Source organism: Pelodiscus sinensis, chromosome 3 (genome assembly GCF_049634645.1).
Source record: "Pelodiscus sinensis isolate JC-2024 chromosome 3, ASM4963464v1, whole genome shotgun sequence".
NCBI classification, from domain to species: Eukaryota; Metazoa; Chordata; order Testudines; family Trionychidae; genus Pelodiscus; species Pelodiscus sinensis.
In genome coordinates, this window is record NC_134713.1 from 193045913 (window position 1) to 193067664 (window position 21752).

Sequence of the window (21752 nt, forward strand, 5' to 3'; positions counted from 1 at the left end):
CTCTCTACAGTTTGACAGCCATAGAGAAAAAGGAGGTGAAGGTGGAGAGCTTGTCAGATCTGTGCCCCCTTTCCTTTGAAAAGCTTGAGCAAGCATTTTGTACTGAGTAAAATGTTATCAACTCCTCATGCTTAGATTGAAATGTGGTCACCTGACATATGACAAGCTTTGGACTTGAACTGTGGTTGGCATGAAATATACACTCAGTTTATGATTAATGAAGTGGGTGTAGAAAATGTCCTAAATCAGTATAGCAATACTTGAACAAAATTTTTATTGGGGAAATAATTGAAATTAAAATGGAGACTTGCAGGTGTCTTGAAAGAATTTCTTTGGACACTAAGACATGTGTTCTCTATGGTTTTTGAGAAGTTTGACAACCCTTCCAAATTTTCATTTTAATGAGGTTTTGGGTTTTTAGAATTTTTATTGTACACTTTCCAGCTTGTGAACTTCAGGTTGAATGCAGAGTACCATTAATTTATTAATCTTTTTTTAATGAATAAATGCTAGCAGTTATAATAATTTTTAATAATGCACAGGACAGCATAGTGCATATGTGAGTACTTGAAAAGTAAGTCCTAAATTGTACATGCAAATCTTACAGTTGCCATAAGTGCACTAAGACAGTTACCGTTTTGTACATCAAAGTGCCTATGCTGTCACCTGGGAAAACTAGCCTCACCCACAAACTAATGAAATGCCATTTTAACGATAGCAGTAGTAAACATAATATTTGTCAGTGTGCTTCACTAAATGCTTCCGTGTTTGTCTGTCTTAATTTTGAATTTTCAACATTTAATGTCTACTATATATTTTTTCCAAGAAATTTGATGCTGAGCCATTGGAATTGTTTGAGATTCCAGTAAAAGAACTTTCATATGACCAGCTGCAGTTATTGAAGGTAATGTCATGATAGGATAGTTTGATATGCTGCTGCACAGTAGATGTTTGTATTAAAACTGGATAATGGGCCTTCATTTTGAAACGAAGGTTGCCATTAAAAAGAGCCCTTGCTGCTGCTCTGAATGTGCTGCACGTATACAGTAAGTAATTTAACAGCATATTACTGTATTTTTTTACTTTTAATTTAGCAGAGGGCATTCTTTATGGAAGGTCAGCTATATATCAAGATGTGAGTTTAAATAGTAAACTGTTTGAATTACTGAGCGCACAAATTGCCTCTTTCCTGTAGATTAAGTGGATCGCTTACTTCCCCAAAAATGTAATAGGAAAGGATATTCTCAGAGAAAGATATAAGGGATTGGAAATAGGGAGGATAAAATGGAATGGCCAAATCTGTATGAATATCTGAATGGCCATATCACTACTATGATACTCTTACGATGAGATTAAGAGCTTAATTTTTCAGACATGCTAAGCTTGCATAACAGTTAATGAAGCCTGAGGGTACGTTAAAATTTGGCACTAAGATTTTTTTTCTCAAGTTAACAGGATTTTTAAAGGTATTTTTACTGTTCCGTTAAATGTGTAATTTTTTTTTAGAAAAATAGCTTATTTTCTGATCAAATGCTACTTTGTGTACTGCTTGTTTTGACCTTACAACTCATATACACTGGGTGGAAAGATGGAACAGCATACTTAACAGTCCCAGATGATGACTCAGGGACACTGAGTATTATGACAATATAAGGTTTTAAAAAAATAGCCTAAAGATGGTGTTAGAACTCATTTAAAACTGCTAGTTCAGAAACTTTGCTGAGAGGGAAAGAGGGAAATAAAAACTGAGATTAGATTTTGGGGGGGGGGGGGGAGTTGTCTGCATTATGAAAAATTGTCAAGGGTAGATCAGATAATCCTGGCTTAATTTAGACTCTTGTGTCTGAGGGCAAAGGTTTGGAATGATACATAGCCCACTCTAACCTGGTCAGGCAAAACTGGAGAGCAAGATGCCACAATGGATACCGAGGGGCATCTATTTGCTGGAAAAATAGAGACCAGCAGATGAGTCTGGGAAGCGTGAGTTAAAAATGAGGATTGTACTACTTATTTCAGACTCAAGGAAAGATATGGCAGAAGAGAATTTTAGTTTTTCTTTCTTTCTTAAATTACCAATTTTTCCCTTCAGCTTTAAAGAAAAAAATTGAATGGATGTAGGGTTTCAGCCTAAGCCTCACCATATTCTAAATCAGATACATGAGCCCCAGTGCTTTTTTTGAGACAGTATGGCCTGGAATGGTGTACGGTCACCTATTTTCCCGGCACACAGAAAAGGAATGGCATTTTCCCCCGTGCATACTGGCACCTGCTTTCCTGGGCTGGCTCAACTCCTGCCAGAAGCCTGCTCAGAATGCACGGCGGGGTGTGGTGTGGGGTTTTTTGTTTGTTTGGTTGGGTGTTTTGCGCTCCCAGCACAGTGTTTTGGCTCTTAAAGGGGCTGTGACTGCATTTCGGCCCCCCAGCACGGCTTTTTTTTGCTCATCAATTTTGCCCCCCAAAAAAGCACTGCATGGCCCCATCCCATTAACTGCTGTCATCCCTCTGCTTGTAGTAGGCCCAAAGTACAGGAAGTGTAAAGACAGACTAGATATGTTTTCAGGAATGCACATTACAGCCATTTGTAAACTGAGTACATAAGGTGAAGGTGCAATGTTCATAATGTGCATTACAAGCCTTAATTTTATGTTATACCCTCTTCTCTCTGTTCACATGCAAGTTTTTTGGTTTCATTTTTGTTAAAAGCTTTTTCCTTTAAATCTTAAAATAGGCAAATTGTAAAGGATCTGTGTGTTAGAATGTTTTGTCTGCCTTCCTACCAGAACTGCATATTTGACAGATTTGAAGACTTTTTTTAAAATATAAGGGAATTCAGATGGAAAAAAAATCTTTACCGAAATAATAAGTTCTCTACAGATAAAGCATGCTTGTTAATTTAATATAATTGTTTTGTGATTTTTTTTTTAGGTGTCTCATGTGACTGCTTTGAAATTAAAAGATCACGATGGTATGTACTAATACAAAAGTTTTTATCTTCTGTCATAAGAACTTATATTGTCATTGAAATGTTTATTTTTCAATCAGTTTTGTTCCTGTTAATTGAAAATTGAGATTTTCAAATTCTTGAAGATAAAGAGTTCCCTATATGGCAGTGTCAGCATACCTGCAGAGAAACTGCCATAAAACACCCCTGGCTGGCCCGTGTCCGCTGATCTGGGGACTAGGGCTGCAGGCCTATAAAATTGCAATGTAGATATCCATGCTTGGACGGGGCCTGGGGATCTTCCCCTTCATGAGGTTCCTGAACCAGGATTTCCACATCAGTTTTATAGCCCTGCAACCCTAGTCAGTTGACATGGGCTAGCTGTGGATGTTTTTATTGCACTGTGGACATGCTCTAAGAACATTGGTAATAAGCAGTGGTGCCTTTAAACTGTAGGTCATCACTTTGAAGTCCAGCTCAGCAGGGATTAAAAGGTGTTCCTATTTAATGGAAATCTGGTTGTTCTGAATTCAGCTTGCAACTCCCTTGTCACCCTTTGCCCTAAATTGTAAACTCTTCAGGGTATGAATCTCTTACTGTATGTTGATTACAAACCTTAGCACAGGCCTGGGCAAAATACAGCCCATGGGCCGGATCTCGCCCGCCAAGCCACACAATCTGGGTCCGCAGATGCAGTATGGAGCCACAGGCAGGCTCCCCTACTTGTCCCCCACACTGCTCAGAAAATCGGCTGCAAGGCCGTTTCTCTCTTAAAAACTCGAGCCTCGAGGGAAGGGGGTCCGGGGGGGAAGACGTCCGGCATAACTCCCATCCCCAGCACAATCACATTGAACAGCTTCTGGCCAGAAACTTGTCAGTGGGAACTGCCTGTTTGAATAACAGGCATCACATGAAGCACCATGCACACAAGCACATAGGTAGGCTGGTTGGGCTGCTGGCTGGTAAATCTCCTGGCCAGAGTCTGCCTCGGGCACCCCAGCCCTTCCCTCTCCTCCAGACATCTGTCTTCCTACCCCACATAACCCAAACCCTCTGCCCCCCCTCCTGAGCCCATACCTCCTGCCAGTGCCTGCACCCCAATTCCCTGCCCCAGATCACAGTTCCCTTCTACCCTAGGTTACAACCCAAACCCCTGCACAACAGTTCCCTGCCCTATGTCACATTCCAAAATCCCGCAGCCCAGTCCCCTGCCCTAGGTTACAATTGCCTCTTTCACCCAAACTCCCTCCCAGATTCCACTCTTGCTCCTGCACCTCAATTCCTTACCCCCAAGCTCTCTTGCATCCAACCTCCATCCCAGACCCTGCACCTCCATTAATATCATGGAAGAGTGCGGCCCTAGACCACTTTTCAAAATCTTGGAGTGCGCCCTCAATCAAAAATTATTGCCCATCCTGCCTTTGCACAAGGAGGACCCATCTCTGGTGAGTACTCTAGGAAGAGCTAGTGCACCATGGGCCAAAATCCCATTACTCGCTGTACATTTGAGTTGGCAGGACTGTGTTTGTCACAAATCTATTGGAAGTGTGGGGAGGAGTCCAGTCAGAAACCATCTTTAAAGAGAGTTAATGTCTTAAAATCTCATGATTTTGAAGACCGTCTCCTAATTTGGGGATTGGCAATACTGCTATTTGCCCTTTCTATTTAATTTCAGCATATTTTAAAGGGGAGGAAAATGCTGTTTATGAGAACCAACCATTTCCATCTCTCCAGACGGTAAGCAGCAGTCAATATAGAACTAGACAACATAGTGCCATGTAATGCTAAGCAAATTGACATTTAAAAATATTTTTAGTTTTGGGTCCTTGCATTCTTAATAGAGAAATGGAGTCTTGAAAATGAACTTTCAAAGACAGTCACAGGACTAGGAGAGGGTTCAAAATGGAGCTTATTTTTTACTATCATGTGCACATGTGTTTGGGGCACTGAAATGCTATAGCTACTATAACAATATTAGCCGCATTCAAATACTCTTCTCTTTCCAACACAAAATAGTTAGATCTACTGCTTCAATTTTGAGAACACTCCCTCCCCCCCAAAAAAATCCAGAAGATTTTTTTTTTCCCATTTCTAGTCACTTTCTAAATCATCCTGAGTTTTTCTGCAATAGGAACTCACTGGTAGCTAATTAATTAATTCTTCCCAGCAGTTGCCAAGAAGCTGTTTACCAACAATAGTGCATCATAGACCATTAGGAATATAAGGGACCTCAAGAGGTCTTCAGATCCAGTTCCCTGTCCTCATAGCAGGACCAAGTATTATCTAGATTGGGATGGACAATAATTTTTAATGGGGGGCCACTCCAAGATTTTGGTAAGTGGTCAAGGGCTTCACTTCTGAGGAGGGGGTGTGGGGCCTGGGACAGCAGGAGGGATGTAGAAGGGACCTTGGGATAGAAGACTGGAGTACAGGGTATGAGAGGGAGTTTGTGAAGGAGGGAGTCGTAGGCAGTTGTGGGGGTGGGAATAGAAGAGGTGGGGTGCCAGAGGCAGGCTCTGGCTGGAAGGTGCTTACCTAGGCAGCTCCCAGCCAGCAACTCTGCATGAACTGGAGACTGGCTCCCTGACAGTGTGCTGGGCAGGCTACTCCATGTGGCTCTGCTCCAGCATAGGGAGGGAAGGAGTGAAGAGGCTTCTCGCGCTGCCCCTGCTGTTAACAAAATTTCTCTGCTCCTATTGGCCAGAAACTGGCCAATGGGGGATGGAGGTTTTTGCTAGGAGGTGGGGTCAGCTTGCAGAGCTTTCTCCTCCATGCCTATACTGCATAGCATTTAGCAGCCTGCTGTTGAAAGCGGCTACAGCTGCTGTATAATAAGGGTGCTGGAAGGCAGCTGAGAGCCAGATCTGGTGGCTTGGCTTAGGCTGGATCTGGCGTGCTTATCCGCCTCTTGCCCACCCCCATCTAGATCATCCCTGACATGTCTGTCTAGCCTTTTAAATATCTCCAGTGATGGAGTTTCCGCAACCTCCCTAGGCAACTTATGCCAGTGCTTAACCACCCTGACAAAGTTTTTCCTAATGTCCAACCTAAACTTCCCTTGCTATGATTTAAGCCAATTGCTTCTTGTCCTATTGTCAGAGGTTAAGGAGAATAATTTTCTATCTTCTCCTTGTAACACTGCCATTACACTCATCAGAGCCAAGGAAATGGGTATAGTCACAGTAAAAGAGGGCTATAGGCCAGAACTTTCAAAAGTGGCCACTAATTGTGGATGACTCTGTTAGGTGCTCAACTTGGTACCTAGGGCCTGCTTTTCAGAAATCCTGTTCACCCACAATTCTAGAGGTTTTTGGTACCTGCAGGTGCTTAACATTCCTGAAAATCAGACCTCTTGGGGTGTCAAATTGAGCACCAAAATTTGAGACGTTCACAGCTGGTGGCCACTTCTCAAACTTTAGCCTTAGAATTGAATTTATTTATCACTTACCTTCTGCTACTTAGCATAGCCATGCATAGCACTGAGCGAGTAGAGTTCCAATATAGTCCATTAATAACTTACCTGTGTCAAAGTTATGTTTGTTAGCTTTTTCTTCTGGTAAATAGTTTCTGACTCTGTCTGTAATAATTCTTAAACTGCAGTTTAAGAAAAAAAATTGCTTTATTTGCCCTTTACAGCAAATACAAATGAAAGTAACTAGATCTTTATCTTGTCTGAGACACAGACATGAACACATGAGAATAATAAACTGGCTTACCCAAAGGAATCTTATCTGAGCCAGGTAGCTTTTGCCTGTTAACCAGGGAAATTGTTGTTTTTCACGTATCAGGGCAATTTCTTTTGTTTTATAACAAAAACATATGTGATAAGTAGCCAAAAAGAAAACGTATGAATTCTAAGTATTAGTAAACTATAAGTAACTGTACTTCTCAAAGTGCTAGTACAGGGGTGGGCAATAATTTTTGTAGGAGAGCTACTTCACCAATGTTAATAGTGGTTGTGAGCCAGTCCTAGAAGGGGTGGGGCCTCAGCTGAAAGGGGCTGTTCCCTCTATGCACCATGTTGGCGGGTGAGGGAGGAAGCTTTGCATGCTCCCGCATTGGGCAAGGGAGCATGCGAGTCCGTTTCCCCCCACCACCACCACAACCTTGCCAGGGACACGCGGCACACAGAGGGAACTGCCAGCCATTTTGAACAGCTGGCTGTTTCCTCTGATGCTGCATGTCCCTAGCGGGGGGAGAAGACTTCACATGCTCCTCCACCTCCCGGCCCCAGTTGGCCCTCCTAGGGCATGTGATGTATAGAGGGAGCTGCCAGGCATTTTGAACAACTGGTGGTTTCCTCTGGTGCCATGTGCCCTCCTGCAGGGGAAGGTGACTTCGCATGCTCTCCTGCCCCTGGGTTTCAATTGGTCTGGGGGTGTGGCAGGGCAAGCCACATGAAATGGCATGGCAGGCCAGATCTGGCCCGCTGGCCACATCTTGCCCACCCCTGTGCTAGTACATAAGAATTTAGTTGCAGATAATGCTGTTTTGCTAATTATTCTATTGACCCACTAGAAAAAGGATAATGTACTTTTAAGTGTTAAAGAATTGGCTGTATGTTTGTTGTTGGCCCTTGCTGGGTTCAGCATTTTTTGTCCTGTGATTGTCCTTACCACTAGCATATATAGGCATCATGTGATTTGATGCCTTTTTATAATATTCATCCAGGTTCTGGAATCCCTCCCTGAAGATGTTGGATATAACATAGAAATAAAATGGATCTGCCAGCAACGAGTAAGCAATTTATAATGTTCCTTATTTTGATACATTGTGTTACTTTGCAGACTACAATGCATACCTTGATGTCAGCTTGCATACGACACAGACCTAAACTACTATTTTACTGTTTTTATTTAATCAAATGTAATAGACTTACCTAGTCATTTTTTTCCCTTTTGAATAGTAAGGGTATGTTTACACAGCAGGGCTAAAGCTGAAATAAGCTATGCAACTTCAGCTACGTCAGTTGCGTAGCTTAATTCGAAATAGCTTATTTTGGTTTTTGGCGCTGTCTATGCAGCAGGAAGTCTGAGGAAGAGCACTCTTCCTCTGACTTCCCTCACTTCTCATAAAATGAGGGTTACAGGAGTTGGAGTAAGAAGTCTTCCAGCTTGACATTATTTTGACATTGTAGAAATCACTGCTTGTAGTGTAGATGTGGACTATGTTATTTCAGAATGTCTGTAATTTCAGAATAACACTGCTGTGTTAGACGTACCTTAAAGGGCAATTTTTGTTTCACTGACCATGTGCCTTACTAGCTGTAGAACTAGAAAATCAAAGGCACTGAATCTGCAAATGAATAGGCAACTACTTATCTGTAAGCACGTGAGTTACGTGATATTGAAAAGTCTCTAAAGTTACATAACTTATAACACTCATTTAAAAGCTGCATGTTTCTGAACAATTTTGTTTAAAGCTGGCTCTTATAATGTTGCAAACAAGGTTTGGTAGATTGGAAAAGAGTACTGTATTTTAATTCATATTGATGAGCTTGATTCTTTTTTCACTCAAGTAATGAAGACTCCTGTCATTTGAAATAATTATAGTAGTCACTGATGTAGTTCAATTACTTATCTTTGTTTTTATAGGATGGGAAATGGGATGGCAACCTGGCAACCTATTTTGATATGAATCTCTTCTTAGATGTCATTCTAAAAACTACTCTAGTAAATGCTGGAAGAAGGAGAATTATATATTCTTCATTTGATGCAGACATTTGCACAATGTAAGTTACTACTCAACTTTAAACAGTTTTTGACACAATAGATTTCACTTTAGGTATTAATACACAAATGAAAACTCACTAAAGCTATTCCTGTAACTAGAGTTTATACTTAAGCATGTTGGCATTCAGTTAATAAACAGGCAATTAGATCTTTCATCCATCTGACCCGTACCCAAAATAAAAAACAAATCCAGCAACATATTAAGAAAAAAGACATTGGGGGGAGACTTAATTGTTTAAGTGGCTCAGTGGTTATCTGAGTAAATATTTATTTTCTTAAAACAATAGGGAAAGGACCTTTTTTTTTTTTTTTTTTTTTTTTTTTTTTAAATACTGGGGTTTCACTTTCCCCTGGGACCAGCTTCCTGGCCATTTCATCAATGTGTTGAATTGTTCTTTCCTCTTATTTGGAGAACAGAATATTTAGTGTCTCTTGATTACATAGCTCTTACCCGTTAGGTAGATAGGAGGGTTGGTCATTAGCCCTGTGCAAACCCAAACTGACTGCAGTTTCTTAATTGCTATATAAAGCAGGGCGGTAGACTTGCAAAATATTATTTAAGGGATTGCTGCCTGGTGCTCATGCTTACATAAAAACAAGAAAATACTTGTTTGAAATGCCGTGGTTCACATTACTACCTAAGAAAAGTTAGGGACAGATAATAGCTCTAACGTCTCTTCAGTTACTGGACAGTTGTGGGTAATGTCACTGCCCATATGCTGCTATGCAGACAGCTACAAGACCGTACACTTGTCCGGTAACAGCCAATCCTTTTCACATTAGGTTTCTTGGAACGGGACAACATCTGTATTTGGCAGTTACTTAGTGTATGCAAATTAAATATGCATATAATTAAAGAACTATTGAAAATTTTCAACAAACCTGATTTAAAAATGAAAATGCTTAAACTACATGAATACGGTTCTTGGATATTTGGCTTTCTGTGTGGCACATCGTGTGTTGGTTTGCTGGGTGCTGAGCAAGACAGACACTGGAGCAGGGAACTTAGTCTAGGACAGAGCAATCAACACACTACATCAGTCTTTATATGTAGATATAGCAGAATTCCTTAATGAAATACCGTGTAGAAGAAATGTTTTAAGCAGATACTTGAAAGAGAAGACAGTCACTTGACCATGAATTTCCAAACATAAGGGACAGCCTTGGAAAAAGAGTGGAAGAAAGGTACAAAGGGGCTGGTTAGGAGCGGGCTATGAAGAGTGAAAAGTACAGGTGGGGTCAAAGTTGAAAAGTCACCATACTCAGAATACTACTTCCTCCTATTGCTATTTTATAGTTAAGCTAGTGAACCAGCTGCAGAGTGGTCAAGGTGGTTTGATGAGGTTTGATGATTGCTATTGTGTGTGTTGAAAAGGAAAAAACAATGGAAGACTACCCACTAGTAGAATTTATATATAGAAAACTTGGGGGAGGGAAACATATACTTACCTTAAACAGTTGAAATGTGAGAGTATGTAAATCTCTAAAGTGGTGAAAAGGATAATGGTATGCTGTACAAATTGAGGAAGAATGGCAATATTTATATGTTGCATCTACAAAGGATTAACTGAATGCCCATTAAGTAAAAATATTCCCTTCTTGTCATTAGTAGTGAATGTGTTCATACATGAGACTGTGCATGGTACTATGCAGGAAAGGGAGATATCACTATGCTAAACTATCTTTCTGGAATTAAGATCCAGGGCAGTCGTATCCCCCTTGCTTAGGAAGAAAGGGGAGAGAAAAATCATGCTATTTCTTTAGTCATAGCCACCTGACTAGACAGACTTGTCTGTCCACAAAACTGCCTAATCATCTATTAATACTTGACATATTACATGTCAGTACAGTTTGGGAATGGTGACTGTGCTTTTATATTCTCATCCATGTAACAAATAGTTTTGCTATGCAATTATATATTGTATTTTCATACTCTTCTGTAGGGTTCGGCAAAAGCAAAATAAGTATCCTGTGTTGTTTCTGACACAAGGAAAATCTGATGTGTATCCAGAACTTATGGATCTCAGGTCTCGTACAACACCTATTGCCATGAGCTTTGCACAGTTTGAAAATTTGTTGGTAAGTTGTTGCATTCTTGTTGTTCTCTGAAATGAAATTAACTTACTGCTGCACTCCATAATTGCTGATAAACTGACTTTTAAAATACAAAAGTAAGATATGGTGACAAGCAAACTGTTAAAAGAATACATGAACATTTAGTAGTAAACATGTTAAAGTAATGTAATTTTCCAAGTACTAAGAATGTGTTTCAGCCCTCTTGAATATTGAACTGTTGTTAAAGAAGCAAGTCTTTAAAAATGCATTTAATTCCCAGAGTTTGTAAGATTTTTTTTCTTTTAGTTTAAAAATTGCAAAACACTTCAGTGATCTAAAGCTTGAAAAGCTGAACTGTAAGAGTATTTAGTCTAAATTATATTTGCATTTTCTTAAATGTTTAATTTTACAGGGAATTAATGTACACACTGAAGACATACTTAGGAACCCATCGTATATTCAAGAAGCCAAATCTAAAGGTTTAGTTATTTTCTGCTGGGGTGATGATACAAATGACCCAGAGAACAGGAAGAAGTTGAGAGAATATGGTGTTAATGGGCTAATATATGACAGGTATTTATTTCTTCAAATATTTCTTTAGAATTATAGTACCTAAAGTGACCATATGAAATGTGTTTTGTTCTTGATCCTGAATAGATTGTACTTTGATTTTTGGCCTGATTGAATGGATATTACAACACCTTGGTTTGTGTGTTTATGTCTAGATTGTATTGCTTTTTTGGGATACCGGAGGTATTGCAGAAAAGCAACACCGCGTTGAAGGAAAGCATCCGCTTTAAAAAAAAAAAAAAATTCAAAAAAGCAGACGTGCTCTTTCGCCATTCCTGTAAACGTCGTTCTATGAGGAATAAGGGATGTGTCAAAAGAGCACTTTCTTTTGACATTAGCACGTCTACATGGCATCAATTTCAAGAGCCTCTTTTGAAAGTAAAATGGAAAAAGATATGCAATTTGCTTACTGCAAATTGTTTCTCTTTCCGATTTTACATTGCAGTGTAGATCTAGACTGTCTATTTGTAAACTCAAATTCAAGAGAAGACCATCCTAAAACTCATTTGAATGTGAAACATAGGTAACTTTTCCTTCTGCAAAAGGATGGTGCCAAGTACATGGATGGCCAGTTTGAGTAGTCATGCATTTGATTCCTAAAAGATAACTAGTTTATAAATCTTAACATTTAACTGGCATTTTTTTATTATTGGTTTTTAAACTTTGTATACAAGATGTGGTAAAGTTTGCTTACCTTCTGTTTTCTGTATTTGTTGAAGACAGTAAGTGTAATACATTCAGATTGTTCTATTTAACAAAATCGACTTTCAGAACTGTAGATTCTTGTGTACTCACTACTGTTCTTGCCATCAAGGAGCTAGACAAGGCTACTTCTGAATTTTAGAAGACTCTGGAGTAATATAAGGTACTCTTTCTAGTCTTCAGAGACTGATTGCACTGCAAAGGCAATGTAATCAGCCTGATAGTGAATTACTAAACTAGATCTTAGACAGGGGTAGGCAAACATTTTGGCCTCAGGGCCCACATCGGGGTTCAGAAATTTATATGGAAGGCCATATACGGAAGGCTAGGGAAGTCTGTGTGCCTCCCCAAACAGCCAGGTGTAGCCTGACTCCTGTGCCCTATGTAACTCCCTGCCCTCCATTATCCACCAAATACCCCCGCCTCTCCCATCAAATCCCTCTGCTTCCTGTCCCCCCAAGACCTCCCACCCCCTATTCAACACGCACACCCGCTTCTCTTCCTCTGACTGACTTCTGCCCCCTGACCATGCTATAGTGGCTGGCAGTGCTACAGCTGTAATGCCTAGCCTGAGTTATAGTCATACCACCTGGAGCACCGGGGCTGGCGTTGCAGCAAGCATGCCACTTGAGTGCTGGGGGAACTGAGGCTATGGGGGAGAGATGACAGCAGGAGATGGGCCAGGAGCTAGCCTTCCCCAGGCAGGAGGCCAGACAGAAGGGTTTGGCAGGCCAGATGTGGCCCCCATCTGCCCTAGAACAATACTCAGGTCCATATTGTGACCTGAGGCGCCTAGGGTAGCCCACCCTGAAAATGCCAAGGGAAGGGTAGTCTGCAAAAAACAGATTCTCCCAAAACTGGTGGCTGACACTGCAGTTGGTCTCCAACCAGTCACAAACTGTGTTCCTAATCCTCCACACCGATTTATCAAGAAGCAGGGTGGGAGTAAGGGAATTACACAGCTCCATTTATTGTATTCTAAATTCTAGCTTCCAATCAGCAGATAGGTCCAGTAAGATGAGACATTTCTTAAAATGCTATTTGCTATACAAAACGCTCTTCTGATTCAATGGGCCAGCCACATTACCATATTAACACTAGTTTGGATCTTGCCCAAAATTCCACTCTGCTGGTTAATCCTTTAGTATCTAAATCAGATTTAAAATAAAAGAATGAGAAGAGTTGTTAAATGGTCAAAGCAATCAGATACATATGACTTCAGAGTCATATATCAGGTTCTTAGAAGAATTTTTGAGTTTGTTGGCTTGTAAAATCCCTTTTAGATTGTACTAAAGCTTTGGGCGGATCTATCAGTTCTTGGTTCAAATCTGCAGTTTGTAGAGAAGTTACTCCAGAGGTGAGAAGCGAGATGTTTTTAAAATATTCTCATCCATGTGGCTTACACATTCTTTGTCCCAAATGCAAGCTCACAGCACATGGGCATGGAAAAGTATTTGGAGTCCTCTGTCCATAGGCATGTCCCTATGCATGTTCTGTTGACTTAGGCCAGGGCTACGCCTTGTATTTAATGGGTTCGTTGTACAACCGATTGCCTTTGATAGCCATCAAGCAGGCTGGGTAGTGCTGCTGCCAGTCTGTCGAGAAATGTCACCTAGATACACAGCACAAGATTGAGATCAATTTACCACGCATTGATAACATGACACAAAGATGAAATAGGCATATAAACAACCATATCATATTTAGGAAATCATGTCCTTTCCACTGAGACCTTGCGTGGCAGAGCTGATATAATATTCATTGCAACTTTGTAATATTGGTATTAATGATATAAATGGTCATTCATATTCTATTCAGCATCACACACCTTGTCTGTATATTCCAAAGTATAGTTTTCAAGTTCTGTGTAATCATCAAGGTCTGTAATCTAGAAAAGAACCTGCAGATGATGATGATGATGATGATCTAAAACAATTTATTCATCGAATACTAGAACTAGAAGGGACCACAAGAGATCATCAAGTCCAGTCCCCTGCCCTCATGGCAGGACCTAGCACAGGCTATATAATCCCTGATAGATGTCTGTCTAACCTGTTCTTAAATATCTCCAGTGATGGAGATTCCACAACCTCCATAGGCAATTTATTCTAGTGTTTCACCACCTTGATAGTTGGGAAGTTTTTCCTAATGTCCCACCTAAACCTCCCTTGCTGCAATTTAAGCCAATTGCTTCTTGTTAACACTGTTTAATTTTGGAAATGACTGGATTATGTTGATAGCTTTGGCTCATGTGTTCCATCTAAATTAATACAGGCAGTCCCTGGGTTACATGGATCTGACTTACATCGGATCCCTACTTAAAAACAGGGTGAGGCAACCCCACACTAGCTGCTTCCCTCCAGCAGACCAGGGAGACGCGAAGCTAGCACCCCCCCCTCCCCCCTCCAGCAGACCAGGGAGACGCGGAGCGGCTTTTCTCAGCAGACACCTCAGCTTGAGAATAAAGGACTGAGGGAAGTGAGGTGTGGGAGAATAAAACTGAGCTCTGGAGAAATGTTTGGCTAGAGTTTCCCCTACAATATGTACCAGTTCCGACTTACATACAAATTCAACTTAAGAACAAACCTACAGTCCCTATCTTGTACGTAACCCGGGGACTGCCTGTACACCTGTAAAGTCCTTTCCTCAGAAAAAGTGAATGTTAGTGGTAGGGATGTACAATCCTGTTAACTGGTTAACCAGTTAAACATATTGTTTAACCAGCTAACCGATTAAAGGGAGTGGGGGAAGGAGGAAAGGGCCACTCTAGCCCAGTTAGAGGCGCAACTCCCGCCCCCCAGCCACCACTGGATTGGAGTGTCTTTGCCGGCAAAAACTTAACCATGCTGATAAAGGACTACTACTTTATATTGCAGCATATGATTAAAGGCCGGGATCAGCAACCTATGGCTCATGAGCCAAGGATGACCCACTAGGGAGCCAGATATGGCTCTCTTGAAGCTCCAGCCCCCACCTTGCTCCCCCCACAGCAGGGAAACTGCGCTGGTGCTATAGCAGGCCTGGGCAAAACAATCTGGCCCATGAATACAGCAGGGAGCTTCAGGCAGGCTCCCCTGCTTGCCCCACCCCTGTCAGCTGCTCAGAAGAGCAACTGCTGGACTGTTTGTGTTCCACAAACTGTGAGCCAGGAGGGGAGCAGGGAATGGTGCTTCACGGATGCTCCCACCCCCCAGCACAATCCCATTGGCCCGTTTCTGGTCAGTGGAAGTTGCCTGTTTGGTGCTTCGCATGCTGCCTGTTTTTCAGTCTGCCCTCCCCTCAGGCTCCTCAGAAACCTGCCGGGGTGGAGTCTCACTGGGAAATCTCTCGGCCAGAGCCTGCCTCTGGCACCCCAGCCCCTCCCTCTCCCTACTCCACATAACCCAAACCCTCTGCCCCTCTTCTGCTTCCATACCTCCTCCCAGTACCTTCACCCCAATCCACTGCCCCAGAACACAATCCTCTCCTGCCCTAGGTCACAATCCAATTTCCTGCACCACTATCCCATGCCTTGAGTCACAACTGCCTCCTTCACCCAAACTCCATGGCCCCTGACCCAAAAAAGTTTCCCCACCCCTGCCATAAATAAAGACTATGTTGAAACATTTTTTTGTTGGACATAATATTTTACTTTGTTTAAAAATGAAGCCTGGCCAGTGAGTCCCCAATTGGGGCCCAGCCCCATCTGGCCACAGCATCATAACACTCCCCCATACACCCCAAACCTGAGCTCATACACCTGAACCCTCTGCCATGAGCCCCTCATACTCCTACATCCCCACATCCCAGCCCCCTGACAGAAGACTGACAGAAGACAGCCTGAGGCTACATCTGGACTGCAAGCTTCATTTGGAAGAATCATCTCTGGAAGAGATCTTCTCAAAAAGCTTATTTCGAAAGAGCGTCCACACAGCAAAAGCGCAACAAAAAAGCGATGTGGTTTTTATCTTGCATTTAAGTTGTGATTAGTGTGGACAGAGTGGCCACCAGGGAACCTGTTATTTCCTAGAGGCCTCTTCTTTTGAAAACTTCCTTTTCTGCGTCCACATATGGCTTTTTTGGAAAAAGTCGTCTTCCTTGTAGAATGAGGTTTACCACTGTCCAAAAAACCCCTCCGTTCTTTCCACTTTCTGTCAAAAGAACTCAATGGCAGTGTGGATACAAGTATGTTTTTCTTGAAAAAGTTGCAGTGTAGACGCACCCTGAATGGGTGCATAAAGCTAGATTTGGCCAGTTATGATGTAAACTTCAAAGATATGCATGAAAAGATGCAGCAGCAGAAGTCCCATTAAATAAAGTCTGAGTACAATGTTTCATTTATGCTATTAATCATTTAATGTCAGCACTGATATTAAGCTGAATATTTTCAGTCCTGCAAATGGACATTTTATACGGCTTTGTTGACCATTTGCTCCGAATGTTGATGTAGTTTGGCTCTTTGATTTGAAAAGGTTGCCGACCCCTGATTTAGAGAGACAAGTTTCAGATGTTAAGTACAAATATATAGAGGTGCTAGCAACCTAATTTCACTCTTAGGCAGACAAACCAGAAATTAAACAGTAGTTTTATGTAGAATAATTTCTGTAACCACTTCTTACAGACTTGTTTCTCTTTTATTCAGGATATATGATTGGATGCCTGAACAACCGAATATATTCCAGGTAGAGCAGCTGGAAAGCCTAAAGGAAGAGTTACCAGAACTAAAATTCTGCATATGTCCCACTGTTAGCCACTTCAGTACTGCATCTCTGTGTAAATGCCGTAATAGCCATGTGGAAACAAATGGCATAGATAACTTACCGAATACTTAAGTATGCACAAGTTGACTCCAGGCAGGATGCTGCTTTGTGTATTTGATTTTTTTACCATTGGAGCAGTGCGATCTATGCCTTCATTTTTTTTGAGCAATAACTATGTTCCTATTCCATGACCGTTCTTGCTAGAGTTTCAAATCCTGTTAAAATGTTAGGCCAGTTATAATTATTATTCCAGTTTACATGCAGTTTTTAAATCTTCACAATCAACAAGTTCAAAATCTTAAAATAGAAACCAAGTGCTGTAACAGTGCAAAATGTGTCTTCTAAAATGAGCAGTCTGAGGTATGGATATTTCAAAGATTAAATTTTAGTGTTACTCTGATACTGAAACTGCTCATAAGCCATGTTGTCATTGATTCAGTACTAATCTGCCATCAGATTAGGAGAGTGATTGTATACATAATTACATCTGGCCTGAGTAAATTAGTACCTCATATGCATGTATTTGCACTGATGCATCCAATTGTACAAAACCTTTGTGCCATCTTAAAATGTGTGTATATACAGTATATATTTTTAAGTAAACAGTAGTGCACATGAACTGATTTTTTTTCTTACTGTTAGAACCTTTACATTGTTGCCATTTTTTCTTTACCAGCCAAATCAATGGCATAAAGTCTGTATATGGCAGTTAAGAGCAAACCACAAGTACAGCTTTTATTTAATCGTGCTCAAACCTGCCAAACCTCGATGTTGTAAGTAACTTTATACACAAAAATTGCAGGTTTTTGATTAAGAATTTTATTGCACAATAATCTTAAAGGAGCAAATGCATATAATGCACAAATTCTACAAGATGCATGCTTCAGGTAGTAAGCATGAAATGTATAAGTGTTTGCAATGGTCCTTGCATTCTTGAGGTGCTAGTTGAGTGTGAGGTAGCAAGGATGTACTAAAATGCTTAATCTTTGTTGCCTGAGACCGTGAGCCTATATGTGGCTATATTCAAATAAGATGAATTGTAGATGGCAAAAACCTTATTGCATATTACAGACCACTAACTCTTTTGTATTTAGCAACAGTAAGTACATTTGTGATACTTGCCTTCAAAATTGACTTCTCAGATAACCCTTATCCTCTATTGGCTGATGTCTGTCCTCTGTAATGTATTCCATAGTTATAGTTTAGAAAAGCTGTTATATATGTAGGCATGTTCTTAAATTTGTACCTCATAAGAGAGCCTGTCATGACAACACAACAGCTATCACTTTTTACTGAAGTGTTAATGTATAATAAAACCTCTCAAATATTTATTTTTCCTCTTGTTGTAAATTGACAATGAAAATTGTATAATTTGCTTTACAGTCATTGCTGCATTCAACTGATTACAAGAGCAATTGCAATATGTGTTTGGGCCTGGACCACTGAATAGTTTGAGGCAAAGGGTTTCTGTCAGCTTGCCTTGCATATCTAGTATTTAAATTTCTTTTTTCCTCCACACACAATATAGTACTTGGGAATTGTCTGTCTTCAATAAAATAAAATACATCTGAATTTAAGAACAGCTGTAAGTTTTTGTTTTTTCATGAGGTGCTTAACACTGGTCTGAAGCCAGCTGTGTAATGGTTAATCATAGCTGTCTTGCTTGATACAGCAGTTAGAGGCCCAAATTCATAAATGCTAGACTGCAGATTTGATAACATTTCATCAAGCTTAATTTCAATTGTTTATCTTGACAGATGGACAGTTACTTTATGTTCCTGGCATACACAGTTAAAAATAAAACCTAAATACTCTTCTGGATTCTAAGAAATGAAGCAGTGTTAAGTTGCAACTTTTCAGGAAATCTAATACAGCAATACAGAGAGAGACATAGCATCTTCTTACCCATCTGTTTCAGACTGGCTCTTTTGCACTCTTACCAGTGTTCCCTGTAAGCTGTGCGCTTGTGTGGTTGCTCAAGAGAAATCCAGATACCACCCAGCTGATTAGCAGAGCGCCCACACCTAGTTTTTGTGTTTGTTATTGGTGCATATTTGCACATGCCTCAGTGCACATACAAATTTTTCCACACATGGATGGAAAAAAATCTGCACATGGATGGCAAAGATTTGAGGGAACATTGACATTGACTGATGAAGATAGAGATTGCATGATTCTCCCAGCCTGCAGACAGGACCAGGGAGCCCCTGAGAATTTAAATAGTTTGCATTGAAAACTGTGTTAACATTACAACACAGTTTACAAACTGATGTACTGACTGCTTTAGAGGGTTGGACGTTTCATTGCTTGTGTAGGCTGAGCTGTGCACTCAATAAAGAGAGCAGCATATTAAGCTGCTGCTTACGTATAGGCAGCAGCAAGGTACGCTAGAGAGCTTGTGCTGTGCCATACAGTTGAATGTAGGATATTTCATTACTCTGCAGCTAGAATTGGAATAGCTTCACAATACACAGCAACACTTAGGACAATGCATAAATACAATGTTGGCATTGGCAATGAGGTGCAGGCAGAGGAGCCAGGAACTGAGCCAATGTTCAGACAAAAAACAGCCTGACAACAGATGCCTCTGTCTAGGGCCTGATGTGGATTTGCGGCCTTCGGCCTGCATTTCCCTCTCCTGAACAGTTGGGCTGGGGATGATAATCTACTCTGAGAAGAGCCTACTGGTACAGTCTCTCAGGAAGTAGGTGGGAGCTACAGGAGGAAGCTGAGGCATATCTGTGCTCACAAGGAATTCAATGAAAAATGTTTCCTGGTTGCTGGTTAAAGATATCAGGCAGTGCTCCAACCCTACTCTCTGCCCACCATTCACAGATTATAAGAATGGTGTGCAGCCCTGGTAATGAGGAATCTTCCCCCAAAGATGGAGGCAAAGCCAGGGCTCTTGATAGTTTTCTTTTTCCTGAATAAACTCCCGGGGTGCGTCTCGACTGGCAAGATTTTGCACAAAAACTTGCCAGCTGTCTACACTGGCCGCTTGAATTTGCGCAAGAACACTGATGATCTAATGTAAGATTGTCAGTGTTCTTGCGCAAATACAGTGATGCTCCCGCTCAGGAAAAAGCCCTCTTGCACAAATGCTTTTGCGCAAGAGGGCCAGTGGAGACAGGGAAGAACTGTTTTGCGCAAAAAAGCCCCGATGGCGAAAATGGCGAGTGGGGCTTTCTTGCGCACAATCGTGTCTAGACTGGCCACGGATGCTTTTGCGCAAAAGCACTTTTTACGCAAAGGCACCTGTGCCAATCTAGATGCTCTTTTGCGGAAATACTTTTAATGGAAAAACTTTTCCATTAAAAGCATTTCCGCAAAATCATGCCAGTCTAGACGCAGCCCCAGAGACTGCTGCCATATGCAGCTGCAGATTTACAGCAGGGCGAGCAGGGCAGCTGCCCCGGGCCCTGCACTTCCAAAGGTCCTGTGCATGCCCCGTGGTGCCACAGCACTTGTGCTGTGTCAAAGGGGGGGGCCCTGCAAAATTGTGCTGCCTGGGCCCTGTGGCACTGCCCTGGGCCCTGCAGCACTCTCATCCCCCCCTGGCCACATGATCACAGAAGGCAGGCACCGGAGGCTAGTTAAGCCTGAATCAGAAGGCTAATCAGACCCCTGCAGCCAATTAAGGCTGGTTTAAGGGGGAAGGCTTGTGAGGAGAGAGTGCGTTGCTGGAGAACTGCAAAAAGGAAATCGTACTTGTGCTGAAGCAGGATCGATACGATCAGGTACCTGGGAGATGGTACTAGGGGAATGTTTGGAAAAGTGGCCCAGGGAAAAGGTTGCTGTATTGGGGGTAGTGGGGTGGGAGTAACCATCACTTGCAGCTACCTGGATCCCTGGGCCAGAACTCGAGTAGTGGGTGGACACAAGTTTCCCTCCAACCATCCCCGCTCCACCAGAGTCACTCCCTGAGAGGGCAGACCACGCCTAGAGGGGGGTTTACCCCACTCTGTGAACTAGCCTATGATGAGGGTGGCTCAGTAAGCTGTGACCCCTGCCTCTAGTAAAGAATAAGAAGCCTTGTGGAGGGTCACAGTGAGCCTCTCAGGCAGATGCTGTCTACCAGAAGCATGGGACCCACAGACAGGTCAGAGCTTTGCCACATCTCTTCTTTTACTTCATTGTGTAGCCATGGTGGCATCTGCTTGGTCCTCTTACTGTGCTTTGTAATTGGGGAGATGCATTTAAAATGAGCCTCCATTATAGTGTTTTTGAAAAATGCTAGTGCTGGGCTGATTTCCACCAGCTGAGAATCTGTGCAGAGTTAGCTAGGGCATGCTGCCCCTCCTGGCAAAGCAGTGAAGAGGTTCATTAATCCTGATTAATCCGAGAGTCCTTTGGCCTAGCAGCTGGCTAGGAATTAACTTCCATGCAGTAGGATTTCATTTCCCCCAGATGAGCCAGATCCTCGGCTGGTGTAAATGGTCACAGCCAGTTCCTCTCTCCCTGCTTGCTGCTGTTTGACTCCTATTCCTGTACTAACCCTTCATCCTCTTTCGCTCTGCCTCGGCTTCTACTTGCAAATGATCAGAGTGCAGAGAAACTAAGGGTATTGCCTCCACTCAAGAGACTCGTGGCAGCACTTGGGAAATGCACTGCTCCTGATGCTCACACCAAAATTGTAATTGCTAACTGGGGTGCCCTATGTGTCTCCCATGCCCCACTCTGCACCCCACAGGCACCAGCAGTACAGCCGTTAGACACCTGCAGCTGGCGGGCTTGTAGGGCTCAGGCTCAGTTTATCTGCAGTGTTGGCATTCAGCCTCAGGCTACCATCTGGGTGAAGGAGGAGGGTCCCAGCGCTCAGGCTGCATTTACAGGGCAACACAGCTAGGGTTGCCAGATGGTTTCACAAAAATACCGAACACACTTGACGTTACATCACAATCTACATTCCAGCTTATTTAGAAAATTCCAGACATTTCTATTTTCTCATTTCTATTTTTTTAATTTGTTTACCGAACAGAAAGCTCAAATACTGGACTGTCTGGTTCAAAACCA

The 21752-nt window shown here is 41.9% G+C and overlaps 1 protein-coding gene across 5 annotated transcripts in view; it reads left to right on the forward strand.

Moving 5' to 3' along the window:
* GPCPD1 (glycerophosphocholine phosphodiesterase 1) overlaps positions 1-18321 on the forward strand; it is a 60693-nt gene extending 42372 nt beyond the window's left edge. For 4 of the 5 annotated variants that reach the window (XM_075925726.1, XM_075925723.1, XM_075925724.1 and 1 more), the window contains 8 exons: positions 827-904; positions 2926-2965; positions 4617-4678; positions 7613-7678; positions 8536-8672; positions 10617-10752; positions 11141-11301; positions 16622-18321. In XM_075925726.1, the coding sequence (XP_075781841.1) occupies positions 827-904; positions 2926-2965; positions 4617-4678; positions 7613-7678; positions 8536-8672; positions 10617-10752; positions 11141-11301; positions 16622-16811 (870 nt within the window). In that variant the 3' untranslated portion in view covers positions 16812-18321. Of the gene's footprint in view, positions 1-826; positions 905-2925; positions 2966-4616; positions 4679-7612; positions 7679-8535; positions 8673-10616; positions 10753-11140; positions 11302-12112; positions 12164-16621 lie in introns of all 5 variants that reach the window. The other variant, XM_075925727.1, reaches the window with a different exon arrangement.
* The last annotated feature ends 3431 nt before the right edge of the window (positions 18322-21752 follow it).